Raw genomic sequence first — 13306 nt, 5'->3', positions numbered from 1 at the left:
AGCCTGATTAAAAAAGTAAAAAGAAAACAGATGAGATTAATTTTAATAATGTATCTACCTAACTATATCCAAAATATAACCATTTCAACATGTAATCAATGTTGTTAAATATCATTGCAACGTTTTACTTTTTTTTGTACTAAGTCTTTGGGATCCTGTTTGTATTTTACATTTATAGCACATCTCTGTTTGGACTAGCCACATTTTAAGTGCTCAGTAGCCATGTGTGGATGCTAGTGGCTACTATATTGGACAGCACTCTAGACTAATATTATCATCATAGTGATAATCTTGTCATATTTTTAAAACTGCATTGGGAAAAAGTTCACACAAATTTCTTACTTATCCTTTCTGTCCATGCTTGAAAATTGAAGACAGTGGATATATATTTTTACTAAACCACACATTGTGAGTTTTGCAAATAGAAACAGTATAAGTTTGCAAATGTAAAAGAGCTGGGGTTTTAACTTTTGGGTTTTTTTTAAATATAGTATTTTGAAATATTTTGGAAGTTCAGTATTTTAATAATTTTCCAATTTATATACCTTATGAATTACAAATTCAATTTAGGTTGACTTTCTTCAGCAAGCTAATAAAGACCTGGAAAAGCATATACAAGAGCTTATGGAAACCAAGGAAACAGTAACTACTGAAGTTGTTAATTTAAGTAACAAAAATGAAAAACTCTGCCAGGAATTAACTGAAATAGACCAGTTAGCACAGCAGTTGGAAAGACATAAAGAAGAAGTGCTCGAGACTGCCGACAAAGAACTTGAGGAAGCAAAGGTGTGTCTAGGTTGTGGAGGTGCTCATTAATTCTCCTAGAGTATGGTGAGCTTGAGACCTTTTGATGTCTTATTCAGGCCTTTTGGTTTGTTTTGTAATTCACGTTTTTCTAAGGTGTTGTTCACATCCCCTAAATTCTTGCCCTTTTTCTAGTTGTTTGTCTTTCTGAAGCACATCTCTTCCTAGGACAGCTCTCCAGACTCTATCCTCTTTTTCTACAAGATTTTCATCTCTGTCCTTTTATCTCTGCATTGTGAGCAGGCTTCTGAAGTTTGTCCTCTAGGTCATTTTGTGCTCATGAACCTTTAAAGGTATTTTTTAAAACTGTGTATGTCCTTGCACATTTTTAAGTTGATAGCTAACATTTTTCATCTTCAAGTTTAAATAGATGCAAAGGATGTAATTTCTAATCAATTGTAAGTATTGATCTCTTAAAACTGTCATATCATTCTTTTAAATATAGCCAGTATAATCCAAATGACCCTTCTTGAAAGCCTCACAAAATTTTATCCTATTTTAACATATTTTATGCTTGAATATCTTTTTATAATAACTCATATCAAATGTCTGCAGTTAAAAAAATACATGAATTGAAATTTTTTATTTTAAAAAATGTCCTGCGACTGTAAGGTTCAGAGTGTTAGTATTTAGTATTTTCCTCTAAATAGTGTTATCATTATAATTATTAGTAATCAGTGGATCAAAGTGACAGCTGTAGTACAAATGTTGATAAATACTTATTAAATTAAAAAGTAAAATTTTATTGGAAATACATCTCTTAGTAAGATATAATGGGAGAAAATAGTGTCTTAATCAAAGGCTTCGGCCAGCTCCAACATTTCAGGTTATCTTTTTGTCTGGTGCCTCGGAAGTTTTTTATAAGTAGAGATAGAATTACATTAGATGCATGCCCCTCTTTTGAAAAGTGGGGAAAAGGCAGTTTTGGAAGGGGAAGTGGGAAAGAAGAACTCACATGATACCTAGAGTACAAGCAGGTTCTCAGGTAGATAATTTTTAAGAAGGACTGTATGTGCAAATTTAAGAATCCAGATATTGATTCCTTAAAACTATATATACATATATATATAATATATATTGTAAATAATATATTATTTGTGTGTGTGTGTATATATATATATATATATATGTGTATATATATATATATATATGATAGTTTTACATAATACTTGGATAGTCTTTATGTTATCCCGGGAATGAGTATAACCTAGTTTGAAGATCCCTACTTTACATCAGTTGAATAATATGAGTTAATTTTATAGTGTCACCTCCACTAATTAGGAGAATAGGAGGAAACTACCTCAACATAATAAAGGCCATATTATGAAAAGCCCACAGCTAACATCATACCCAGTGACAAAAGACTGAAAACTTTTCCTCTAAGGTTAGGAGCAAGGGAAGGATGCCCATTCTTACTACTTCTATTCAACATAGTACTGGCAGTCCTAACCAGAGGAATTAGGCAAGAAAAAGAAATAAAAGGCATCCAATTAAAAGAAAGAAGTAAGATTATGTTTCCAGATGAGATGATCTTATGTGTAGAAAACCCTAAAGATTCCATTAAAAAGAAAAAAAAAACCAAAAACAGAACTAATAAATTCAGCAAACTTGCAGGATACAAAATCATTGCATAAAAACCTGGTGTATTTCTATATGCTAGTAATTAAAATATAAAAAGGAAATTAAGAAAATAATCCCATTTACAATAGCATCAAAAAAGAATAAAGTACTTAGGGATAAACTTAATCAAGGAGGCAAAAGACTTGTACCCTGACAGTTATAAAACACTGCTGAAAGAAATTAAGACAGAAATAAATGGAACGATATCCTGTGTTCATGGATGGGAAGACTGTATACTGCTCGAATGTCCATACTACCCAAAACAATGTGCAGATTCAGTGTAATACCTCTCCAAATCCCAATGGCATTTTTTACAGAAATAGGAAAAAAATCCTAAAATTCATGTGGAATCTTAAGGGACCCAGAATAGTCAAGACAGCCTTGAAAATGAAGAACATAATTATTGCGGTTTTAATTTTGCTTTTGTGGCTTTAGTTTCATTGCAACACTCCTATATCTCATTCCTCTCCTTTTCCACTTCCTTTTGCATATTCTGTGCTGTGCATACAACATATTGAACACAGCTTCACGTGTCCCATTGGCAGTAATCAAGAATGACACCTTGGCTCAATAGAAGATTCCTATTAGGTTATAATTTTTTTTTTTTTTTTTGCGGTACGCGGGCCTCTCACTGTTGTGGCCTCTCCCGTTGCGGAGCACAGGCTCCAGACGCACAGGCTCAGCGGCCATGGCTCACGGGCCCAGCCGCTCCGTGGCACGTGGGATCTTCCCGGACCGGGGCACGATCCCGTGTCCCCTGTATCGGCAGGTGGACTCTCAACCACTGCGCCACCAGGGAAGCCCCTAGCTTATAATATTTTAATCTTGGCATTCAGTACTCTCAGTTGCAGTGTAGAGGATCCAGGTTGGTAGTAGCAGGTGGTGAGAAAGCAAATAAGATAGGAAAGTCAGGAAATGACAGGGCCACAAGATGAATCCTAAAAATCAAGGATCAAGAAAAGTCCTACAAGTATACAGATAGAAAAAGATTTTCAAGTAGCCCTCTTTTTTCATATGTTACCGATAGGTCCCTGTAAGCATTCAGGATACCAATAAATTAGAGAAACCTAAACTTTGCCTCCTCCTCATTGAAACTGAGGCTTAGGGCTGGCTAATGCCTCAGGTCTCACTGGTGAGAGGGAACATGAACTGCTCGAAAAATGGCTTGGTCTCATTTGCACTGTGACTTAGTGATAAGTATTCTTGACTTTTAGGTATTTACCTAATAGGCTTTTTATTCCTAGAAAGAGATTAAAAAAAAGCTATCTGAAATGCGGAATCTTGAAGAAACAATGGGAAAACTTCAACTGGTAAGTAGGTGTTATATTGCACGGGTCCCCAACCCTCGGGTCGTGGACTGGTACTGGTCTGTGGCCTGTTAGGAACCGGGCCGCACAGCAGGAGGTGAGCGGCGGATGAGCACAGCTTCATCTGCTGCTCCCCATCACGCGCATTACCGCCTGAGCCATCCCCACCCCCATCCGTGGAAAAATGGTCTTCCACGAAACCAGTCCCTGGTGCCAGAAAGGTTGGGGACTGCTGTTATATTGAATTGCCAGCATTTTCATCAAGAAAATTTTTATGTTTTATTTTACTTTTTTTTTACTAAGATATAATTAACCTATCATGATATTCACTCTTTTAAGTGAACATTTCAGCGGTTTTGGTACAGGCACAAAGTAGTGCAACCATAGTTTGTCCAAATTATGGAAGACATTCTAAACCATGGCAGGATGTTTGGATTTTATTCTAGTGGACAGTAGAAAGCCATCTAAAGTGTAAGCAGAGTAAGACAAAGGCATCAGAGTTTCAAATGAATGAACTGGTTTCTTAGAAAATGGGGTAAAGTAATTTAAGGTATTAAAATGATCTTCATCTCTTGGGGGTCTCATTGCTACTCTCCTCCCACAGTTTTGTATCCACTCCCTGAGGGGCTGTCTGGTCAGTCTTTAACTTGCCATTGGCAAGGCTGGCATGGGCAAAAGAGTGAGGAGGAAGATAGGAGGTGCAATGGTGTTTTTCATTACTATCTAATTCCAGAACATTTTTTCACTCCAGGAAAAAGCTTCATATGCATTAGCAGTCACCCCTCATTTTCCTCTGCTCAGCCTCTGGCGACCACTGGTCTGCTTTCTGTTTCTGTAGATTTGCCTATTCTGGATATTCTGTATAAATAGAATTATATAATATGTGACCTTTTGTGTTTGGCTTTCACTTAGCACAATGTTTTCAAGGTTCAAGCATGTCATAGCATGTATCGTTACTCCTTTTATGGCTAAGTAATATTCCATTGTATGTATATATTTAGTTTCATTTATATTTTTATAATTCTTTAATATCATATATAATAGGTAGCAAGTTACACTCAAATTTGGAAAACCTGTTAGGAATTTTATATTCTTTAAATGACTTCGTGACTTGTCAGTTTACTAATATTTAAACTAAAAATTGATAGTTACTTTGTAAAATTTTGTTGACTTTTATTAAAAGCACTCAGTCGTCTTTTAATAATTTTATTTGGCATTACAAACCATTTTACTAGTCATATTGTTTGTTCCGGTGGTCTTCAAATGAGAAAACTCATAATCATCCCAGCATAAACCTAGATATAGCATATAGTCTTAGAGTCTAAAGCTGGCAGAAAGAATGTCTTGCTTACAGGTAGAAATTTCTAGGTGGTCATCCAAAAGATTGTTAAGAATTTTTTTAATAGCCTGTTAAATTGGATGAGTTTCCACTAATAATGAAAAGACTAATACTAATTTCCAAGTTTTCTCATTACTTATACTCTTTTTACAGTCAAGCTGTAATGTTCTGGTGGCAGTCATAAGGCAAATTAAAAAACAAAGCCATTTGTGATATGCTGGCACATAGTAGGTGTTCAAATACTTGTTGATTTTTATATGCTCACTATAAACAGTGCATCACAATGGCTTCCTGTTTTACTCAACTGCAGGTATTCAGTTCAGCTCAATATTGAATAATTGAATTAGCTAAACCTGCTAAATGTTGTCTACTCTTGAGTTTCGTAGATATTTTTAAATTCTCCAGTGAGGTCAATAAATGTAAAGTAGATGTTTTGATGTTTTCACTACAGTGTAAGCTCTGTGAGGACAAGGATTTTTGTTGTTTGTTCAGTGCTGTTTTTATGCACACTGTATACAGTTATATGTGATTCATAATGCTTATCTCAGAACTCTGACCAAGTTTCAGTCTTGTTGCCTGACAGCAAGATGTTGCTGTACTTTCTGACCTTCTTATTTTTTCCATTGGTACTACATTTTATGTTTTTTTAAGGTAAATACTAATGATATCATTAGCTAACACTTATTAAGTACTTGCCATGTGCCAGACACTGTACAGAGTGCTTCACATTCACAGAGTCATCCATTCATAGATGAATCCTCAGTGTCCAGGTACTGATCTTACCCTCATTGTGCAGATGAGGCTGAGAGAGAAACCTTTGTACTTATGTATACCTATGGTAGTCTTAGAGCACTGTCTTAACTTCTGCTTTCCTTTAAACATAAAAAACTTTAAAATTTTTTATTGCACAAGTACATATTCATTTTTCAAAAAGACAGTATGCTAACAAATTAAAAGAAAATAAAATCCGATAGTTCTACTACTTTAGAAAGGAGCACTGTTGAATTTGGGTTTTATTGTTGCTTTTAGCCACAATTGATAATTAACTTTCATTGAAACCATATATATTTGACTGACTAAAAGTGTGTATGTGACTTACTCTTAAATAAATGTGCTTACAAATATCTATTTTAAGTGCTATATTTATAAAGTTGCTAGAAATCTTAATTATAGTGTTAAAATTTTCAGGAATTAACCTTATGTCATAAAGAAAAGGAGAGGCTGAGTGATGAACTCCTTATAAAATCAGACCTGGAAACTGTTGTTCATCAGCTTGAACAAGAAAAGCAAAGACTTAACAAAAAAATTGAAAGTTTCGCAGTTACAGGTAAAATATAAAATGTTGATAACTTAAAAAGTGATTGTGATGTCTTCTTAATGTATTATTTTTAGTAGTAGATGATCTTTCATTCATTCATTCAATAAATATTTGTTGAGTGCTTGCTGTGTATCAGAAACCAGAGTAGGCACTGAGATACAGTAGAAAACCTCTCTGCCTCAGGGACCTTACAGGGGCCTTTTACATTCTGACTAGTTGGTGCAGGGAACCCCGTTTGAATATTTTTCAATGTACATATATCCTTCTTTGAGGCATGCAGTAATAGAATTAATTACGACTACACGGAAGACCATTCTGAAATAGTGGAAAATTGAATTATAGAATCTTTTTAAGTAAATGCAGTTTTATCACCTTAAAGTACACACACACACACACACACACACACACACACACTTGAAATAGGCTTTCTGCCAGGTACCCCATCCTAAATGAGTTGATTTAAGGAACTTGTAAGAATTCATTCATTTGTTCATTAATTCTACAAGTGTTTATGAACCGGTTTTGGTGCCAGGGTACATAATGGTAAACAAGATACACAAAGGCCCCTGCCCTTGTGGTGGCTTTAATCTAGTTAGGGAGACAAAACTAGTAGCACATAAGTGAAGAAGTTAGTTTTAGGTGGTAAGAATTTTCAAATACAATGGGAAGGGTATGCTAGAGATCGACTGATCCAAGGGCTTAGTGACAGGACACCAGCCATATGAAAATCTGGGGCAATTTTCCAGGCAGAGGGGATGGCAAGTGTGGAAGCCTGGTGCCATCAAACTCCATGTAGTGAAAGAAAGCCAGTGTGCTATTTTAAGAAGAAGCTATATCCTAGGCTCTTCAGCATTCATGTGGATAATCTGTCTAACCTTCTCTACTTACCAGCTGTATGACTTGAGCATGTTCCTTAGCATTGCTTCAGTTTCCATATCTGTTTGGTTAATGATGGCACCTAATCCAAAAGGTTGTTGTGAGGATTAAATGGGTTAATATATTATTAAAGTGCTTAGACCTACATATAAAACTTTGCAATTTACTTCCTTTCATGCTAGCTCTATCCTGCCATTTCAGTGTAATTTTTCAGATACCTGAAACTCCCTCGTTCCTTTGTGTTTTGAATATATCCCCCTGCACAAAACCTAGCCATGGATCAACCAAAGTACTCACACACGAGCAGCTAAGCAGTCCTCGCGTGTGCACCTGACAGTATCAACGGCACCGTAACTTGTATGGTCCCAAACCACAGCACCCACCCCTCAGTGATGTATGGAAATCTTACTCTATACTTCTTACTGCTTAGTTGCCCAGTCTCTGCAGGGAACATTTTCAAGTGTTTTTCATTCTCAGTAAACCCATTCTAAGAGGATGATCTTAACCTTTGGTTTCCCCTAAGAAAATGGAAGCCGTCAGGGAGGCATTCTGTCGGTTTCCTGTCCCCAGATCTTGAACCTGTCCATCTTTATCTTCCCTCCTGTTACTTGTACCTCTTATGAAAGGCCACTGCCTCCATCTGTTCTCTAGATCCCATTCTCTCTAATTTTAAAATGCTTTCATATTAATTATCTCCTTTCCTAACTTTAGCCTTTGTACTGTTTTTTCCCATTAGTATTCAAACATGCTTACCCTTCTCCCATTCTAAAAGCAAAAATTGTACCCATTCCTATCCAGCCACTCTTTCCTTCTCATCATAGCTTTAACACCTTAAAAAGTCATCTGTACTTTTCTGCTTGATCACCAACTACCCTTTATCACCTCAATCCACTCCAGTTGGCTCTGTCCTCACATCACCAATAAAACAGCTCTTGTTAAGGTCACCACTCACCTCCATTATGCTAAATGCAGTGGATACTTTTCCATTCATCAGTTTATTTGACTTAGCATTTAACACATTTGCCTGTTCCTTCCACTCTCATACTTTCTTACCTCTCTGGTCACCCCTCAGAATGAATTCCCCTATTCATCCTCCAGATTGCATTGCATGCTGTTCTTTTGTAGCTCTTGTCCTACTACAACTAGAATAATTATTTGACCTTGGCTATGTTTTTCATACTTGTATCCTTAGCTCATGCTGGGCATATAGTAAATACTCAGTAATTATCTGTGGAATGAATGAAAGAAAAGATGGGAAGTGAATCAGAATATGTCTTGAAAATCATTTCATGCTTTAGAGTTGTAAAGAATATCAGTTAAATTGAACTATATGAAATTGCCAGTATTAGGCTACTTATGACTCCTGAAAAGGTGATTTCTATGGTAAAAGTTAATAATTGTGTTTATTTAAAGAAAGACTAGTTGTTTTGACCTCTTTGTATATATACTATATTAAATTCAAGCTTAATGTTAAAATTGCCCACGTTATGATCAATTGTTTACAGGTAAATTTTATTTTAGTGCATTTTCAGGTCATCAGAATGTACCATGTGGTGATTTACTGCTTCACTGTGTAGTACTAAATAGTACCTATCCTTGTATATGACAAAAGCAGAGGACTTTGACTTATTGGATTTTATTTAAACTTTTAATTTTTGCTTTTGTTTTTTTTCTCTTTTCCTTTCAGCATTTACCTCTTTGATATCTGGCAGTTATAGGTGATATACGAAATAGCTAATGATTTTTAGTAACTTACATTGTAAAAGTTATTGATAATTTATTTGGCTGATTATACATTTTATATGCAACATTGTTTTAATATTTTATACTTTAATTTGCAGAAAGAGAACTTACTTTGGAAGTTGAGAGGATGAGGCTAGAACATGGAATAAAACGACGAGACAAGTCACCTTCTCGTTTAGATACGTTTCTGAAAGGTATAGAAGATGAACGAGATTTTTATAAGAAAGAGCTAGAAAGACTCCAGCATTTAATACAGCGAAGATCTTGCTCTCGAAGTCATTCTACATGTGAAAAAATTACAGTATTTAAGACACTAGAAAAGGTAATATCTCTTTATGAGAGTAATTGATAAGGCAAGAAAGTATCTTTATGAGCAAACTTTTATGGTTTATTATTGTATTAAATGTAACGTTATTCTACTTGCTTTTAAGAAGTCTTTCTTAATTTTGATTTTTGTTTTCTTCCATGACCTGTACTTTAGGAACACTGTATTAATTAGGAAAACTACTTAAGAACAAAGCAAAGCATACTGACTCCTGGAAATTAAGGAAAGATTGAATAGCTCATTATATATATGGGAGGAGTGCAGGGGCATCTGAGCTTCCAGAAACTGGAACCAGGAACTCATGCTATTGGATATTTCCTCTCTTTCTATCCTTTACTTTCTGTATCAGATGCATTTTGTCTCTTGAAGCAAAGTGGCTTTGTTTATATGGCTTCATGCCATTCCCAGCCTTGGACCAGTCAGAAAGCCAGGCCACATTGTACAGACCAGTCATCTTCCATGATAACTATGCAACAGGGGAAGGTACAAAATGTCAGTGAGTACTGGACAGATCATCCCATTTGTGCACTACAATCACATTTGCAACTCGGTAGTCTAAAGACATATATTACTTAAAGTTAACCATGACTTATAAGAGATTAAAAGCATGTGTCTCTATTTTAGGTCTTAATTATTTTCAACATTTTATAAATATCATTTGGGTTCTTTAGATTTTTCTTTATTTTAAGATTTGGAGCTATGGGAGTCCTGGAGGCTTATGTGAGCCTAATGTTGTCTACACACTAGATAAAATTAGGGGAAGTTAGGAGTAAAATCATTAAAACTCAGAACATTTGATTTCAGACTTGGCTCTATTAACCAACTATGTCATCTTTTTCCTGAAGATCTCTGTCCATTGTCAAATGGTTTTGAGTCATTTTCTGATTAGACTGTTTTTTAACCTCATTGGCTAGTGGCTGAATTTGACTTACAAAGTTTAGTTTATGCTGTGTTATCTGTTACAAGCACAATGAATTGGTGGAAAATGCAGTGTAAGTTAATTTATGTGTACTAAGTTGTTTTCAAGCTCCATATATACCTAAGGATCGGGAAAAATCACTGAATTGATCACCTTCATTGTGTCAGACAATCTTGTACAAGAGGGTTGATGAGTTTAATCAAGTATTTATTAAATAGAACTGAGTAGATAAGTACCTTAACGCTTTTAAATATTTGATTTGTTTGCTTGGTGTGAATTCATAATTGAAAGACAAATTGAGATGTACTGGTAAGGTACTGGTGAAATTAGGAGAGATTTTCCCCCCTTCAACTTATTTACTTCTTGAAATATTCTAATGTTACCTGACATAGATAAAGAATTCACTTTCTAAAGTTTAGAAAGTTGGGACATTGATAGCATTTTAAAGTCCCAGTAATAAATTTCAGGCATGGTAGGGAATAATAGGTGATGTACATGAGTGAAATGGATGGAGTGTAAGACAGTTGTGAGTGCTGGGAACTAGAGTAAATTCCCACCTAAAATTGGGTATTTTAAACGTGCTTAGAAACACTTGTTGGCAGACAACAGACTTCTCTAAAGCTGAATTAGGTACAGGCTGTGAGTTTTCAACCCCTGCTTTATGGCAAATTGTTAGGCAGAGTTTCTTGGGATTGCAGCAACTCAGTAAAATATTGACATTTTTAATATCAATGATTTTTGTCAACAGTACACCCATTGATTCTCTGTTGTCTGTGTAGGGACGGCACTGTCCTCTTTCATGTTGTACTGACTAGGGTTCCAAATGTGAGTTTTGAGTATAGTGTAGCAGAAAGTGCTTTGGATTTGGAAACCTGATAGAAGTTTCAACTCTGCACACTGGCTTTATGACCTTAGACAAGTTACCTAACTTCACGTTTCCTCATTTGCAAAGTGAGGAAAGTAACTACAGCCTCTTGTGAAGGTTACATGAGATAATTTGTAGAAGGGTTCAGCATAACACCTAGTTCCTAGTAAATGTTTCATTTCCTTATTATTTGCTGGTTCAAAGCACATCAGGTCTAGGTAGAAAGTTAGGTTCAGTTCAGTAGACATATACTGAGAATGTACTATGAATGAGACACCCAGAATATGAGATAAAGAAGACCTATTTCCTATCCTCACAGTCTTTAGCATTGTGTGTGTGCCTATGTGTGTGTGTGTGTGTGTGTGTGTATATTAGGAACAATGGAGTGGTAAAAGGGAATTATTAACACAAATATAAATGCCTACATACAAGATCTATTTGGAAAAGTAGAGAATTCATTCATTTTACTGGGTACCATGCTAGGTGCTGAAGATGTGGTAAGACCAGATACCTACTGTGTCCCTGATAGAGCTTACATTTTAGTGGTAAAGACACATTAAACACCCAGTCATGTAAATAACTTTATAATCTCATGTAAAGTAAGTGTTAATGAGGAAAGAATACAGGAAAGATTCAGAATGCTATGAGAGTACATTGAGGGAGATCTGAATTAGGTTGGAGAATCCTGAAGGACTCCTTAGAGAAAGTGATGTTTAAGCTGAGACCTAGACAGTAATGAAAATAGACTGTCAAATCCTTATTCATTGAGCTCTCCTTTCTAAAACATAGGCAGCCCACCTCCTTTCGGTAAGATATTTTTATTTAGATACTGTTAAGTTACAGATTTTCTTTTATTGTTATTTAAACCTTGATTAAGTCCTCACCCTAATTGCTTTTGTCCTATAATACATCTTGTCCTTTAAGGTGTCCATATAGCTAATCTCATCCATTATGCCTTGATTTTGCTTGTTTAACCAAGAGGATAACTTATTTCCAAGTGGCAGGTGAAGGGAACTTCACAGATATCTACCATTTACCAAGTCTACATTGGTCATGGTATGTGCACAGTAGATATTGAATAACATAGATCAGGATGCTTCCCAGTGTACCAAATTATCAGATTATCACTATCTGGAGCTTCTGCATTTAGTACTTGAACATTAATATACCACAGATCCCAAGTCTACATTTACTGTATTTATTTTCTACAATAGCTATGAAGATAGTGGATTTTTTGAATTGTACTGGAATAATAGGCAAAATCTTGTTTTAGAAATGTTGGAAGTTGTTGCTTATTCAGTGAACATCCCTAATGTACACCGTCTGGTAGAAATATTTATATTGGGACTTTCCTGGTGGTCCAGTGGTAAAGAATCGGCCTTCCAATGCAGGCCACGCAGGTTCGATCCCTGGTCGGGGAACTAAGATCCCACATGCCGCAGGGCAACTAAGCCTGCGCACGCCACAACTACTGAGCTCGCCCGCCTCAACTAGAGAGCCCGTGTGCCGCAAACTACAGAGCCCACGCTCCCTGGAGCCTGCACACCACAACTTCAGAAGAGAAAACCCACACTCCACAACTGGAGAGAATCCCGCATGCCGCAACGAAGGGCCCGTGAGCTGCAACTAAGACCCGATGCAGCCAAAAATAAATAAATCTTTAAAAAAAGAAATATTTATATGTATCTGATTGCAAAAATAGGCCTCACATAGGTTTGAAGCTGGGATAGTTGGGGGTTGGTGTGCTAGGGAAATTGATCTTAGATTCAGTCACAGAAGACACTGAGGAATGTGCTAGGCTGTACAGTTACTTGTACTGGATGAGCAGCTATACACATACCCTCTTAATTCCTCCCCTGGAGAGGGTTATAAACTAGGGATTCCCAACAATCAGTATGAATCAGAATCACCTGGAGGGCTTGATAAACCAGTTACTGGGCCCTGTCCCCAAAGTTTCTGATCGAGTAGGTCTGGGGTGGGCCCCAAAACTTGCATGCCTAACAAGTTCCCAGATGCTACATGCTTCTTGTCTGGGGATTATGCTTTAGTTACCACCAGTATAAACAACTCAGGGAGAATGACAGTTGAAACATCTCATGGAATCTGATCAAGTAGTATCAGTGGCAACTGAGTCCCTTGCTGGGAACTTGAAGGCCAGGAAATTTGCCCCAGTACTGCCAGCACTCTCTG

At 36.3% G+C, this 13306-nt stretch overlaps 1 protein-coding gene across 1 annotated transcript in view; it reads left to right on the top strand.

Moving 5' to 3' along the window:
* CEP135 (centrosomal protein 135) overlaps positions 1–13306 on the top strand; it is a 68208-nt gene that overhangs the window by 19543 nt on the left and 35359 nt on the right. Inside the window, exons 7-10 of the mRNA XM_065877903.1 lie at positions 571–786; positions 3669–3734; positions 6259–6397; positions 9106–9329. Of these exons, the coding sequence (XP_065733975.1) occupies positions 571–786; positions 3669–3734; positions 6259–6397; positions 9106–9329 (645 nt within the window). The remainder of the gene's footprint in view (positions 1–570; positions 787–3668; positions 3735–6258; positions 6398–9105; positions 9330–13306) is intronic.

The sequence above is a fragment of the Phocoena phocoena genome, chromosome 5 (assembly GCF_963924675.1).
Source record: "Phocoena phocoena chromosome 5, mPhoPho1.1, whole genome shotgun sequence".
Classification (NCBI taxonomy): Eukaryota; Metazoa; Chordata; class Mammalia; order Artiodactyla; family Phocoenidae; genus Phocoena; species Phocoena phocoena.
The sequence above is the reverse complement of the archived record's forward strand: the minus strand, read 5'-3'. Positions and strand labels throughout refer to the sequence as shown.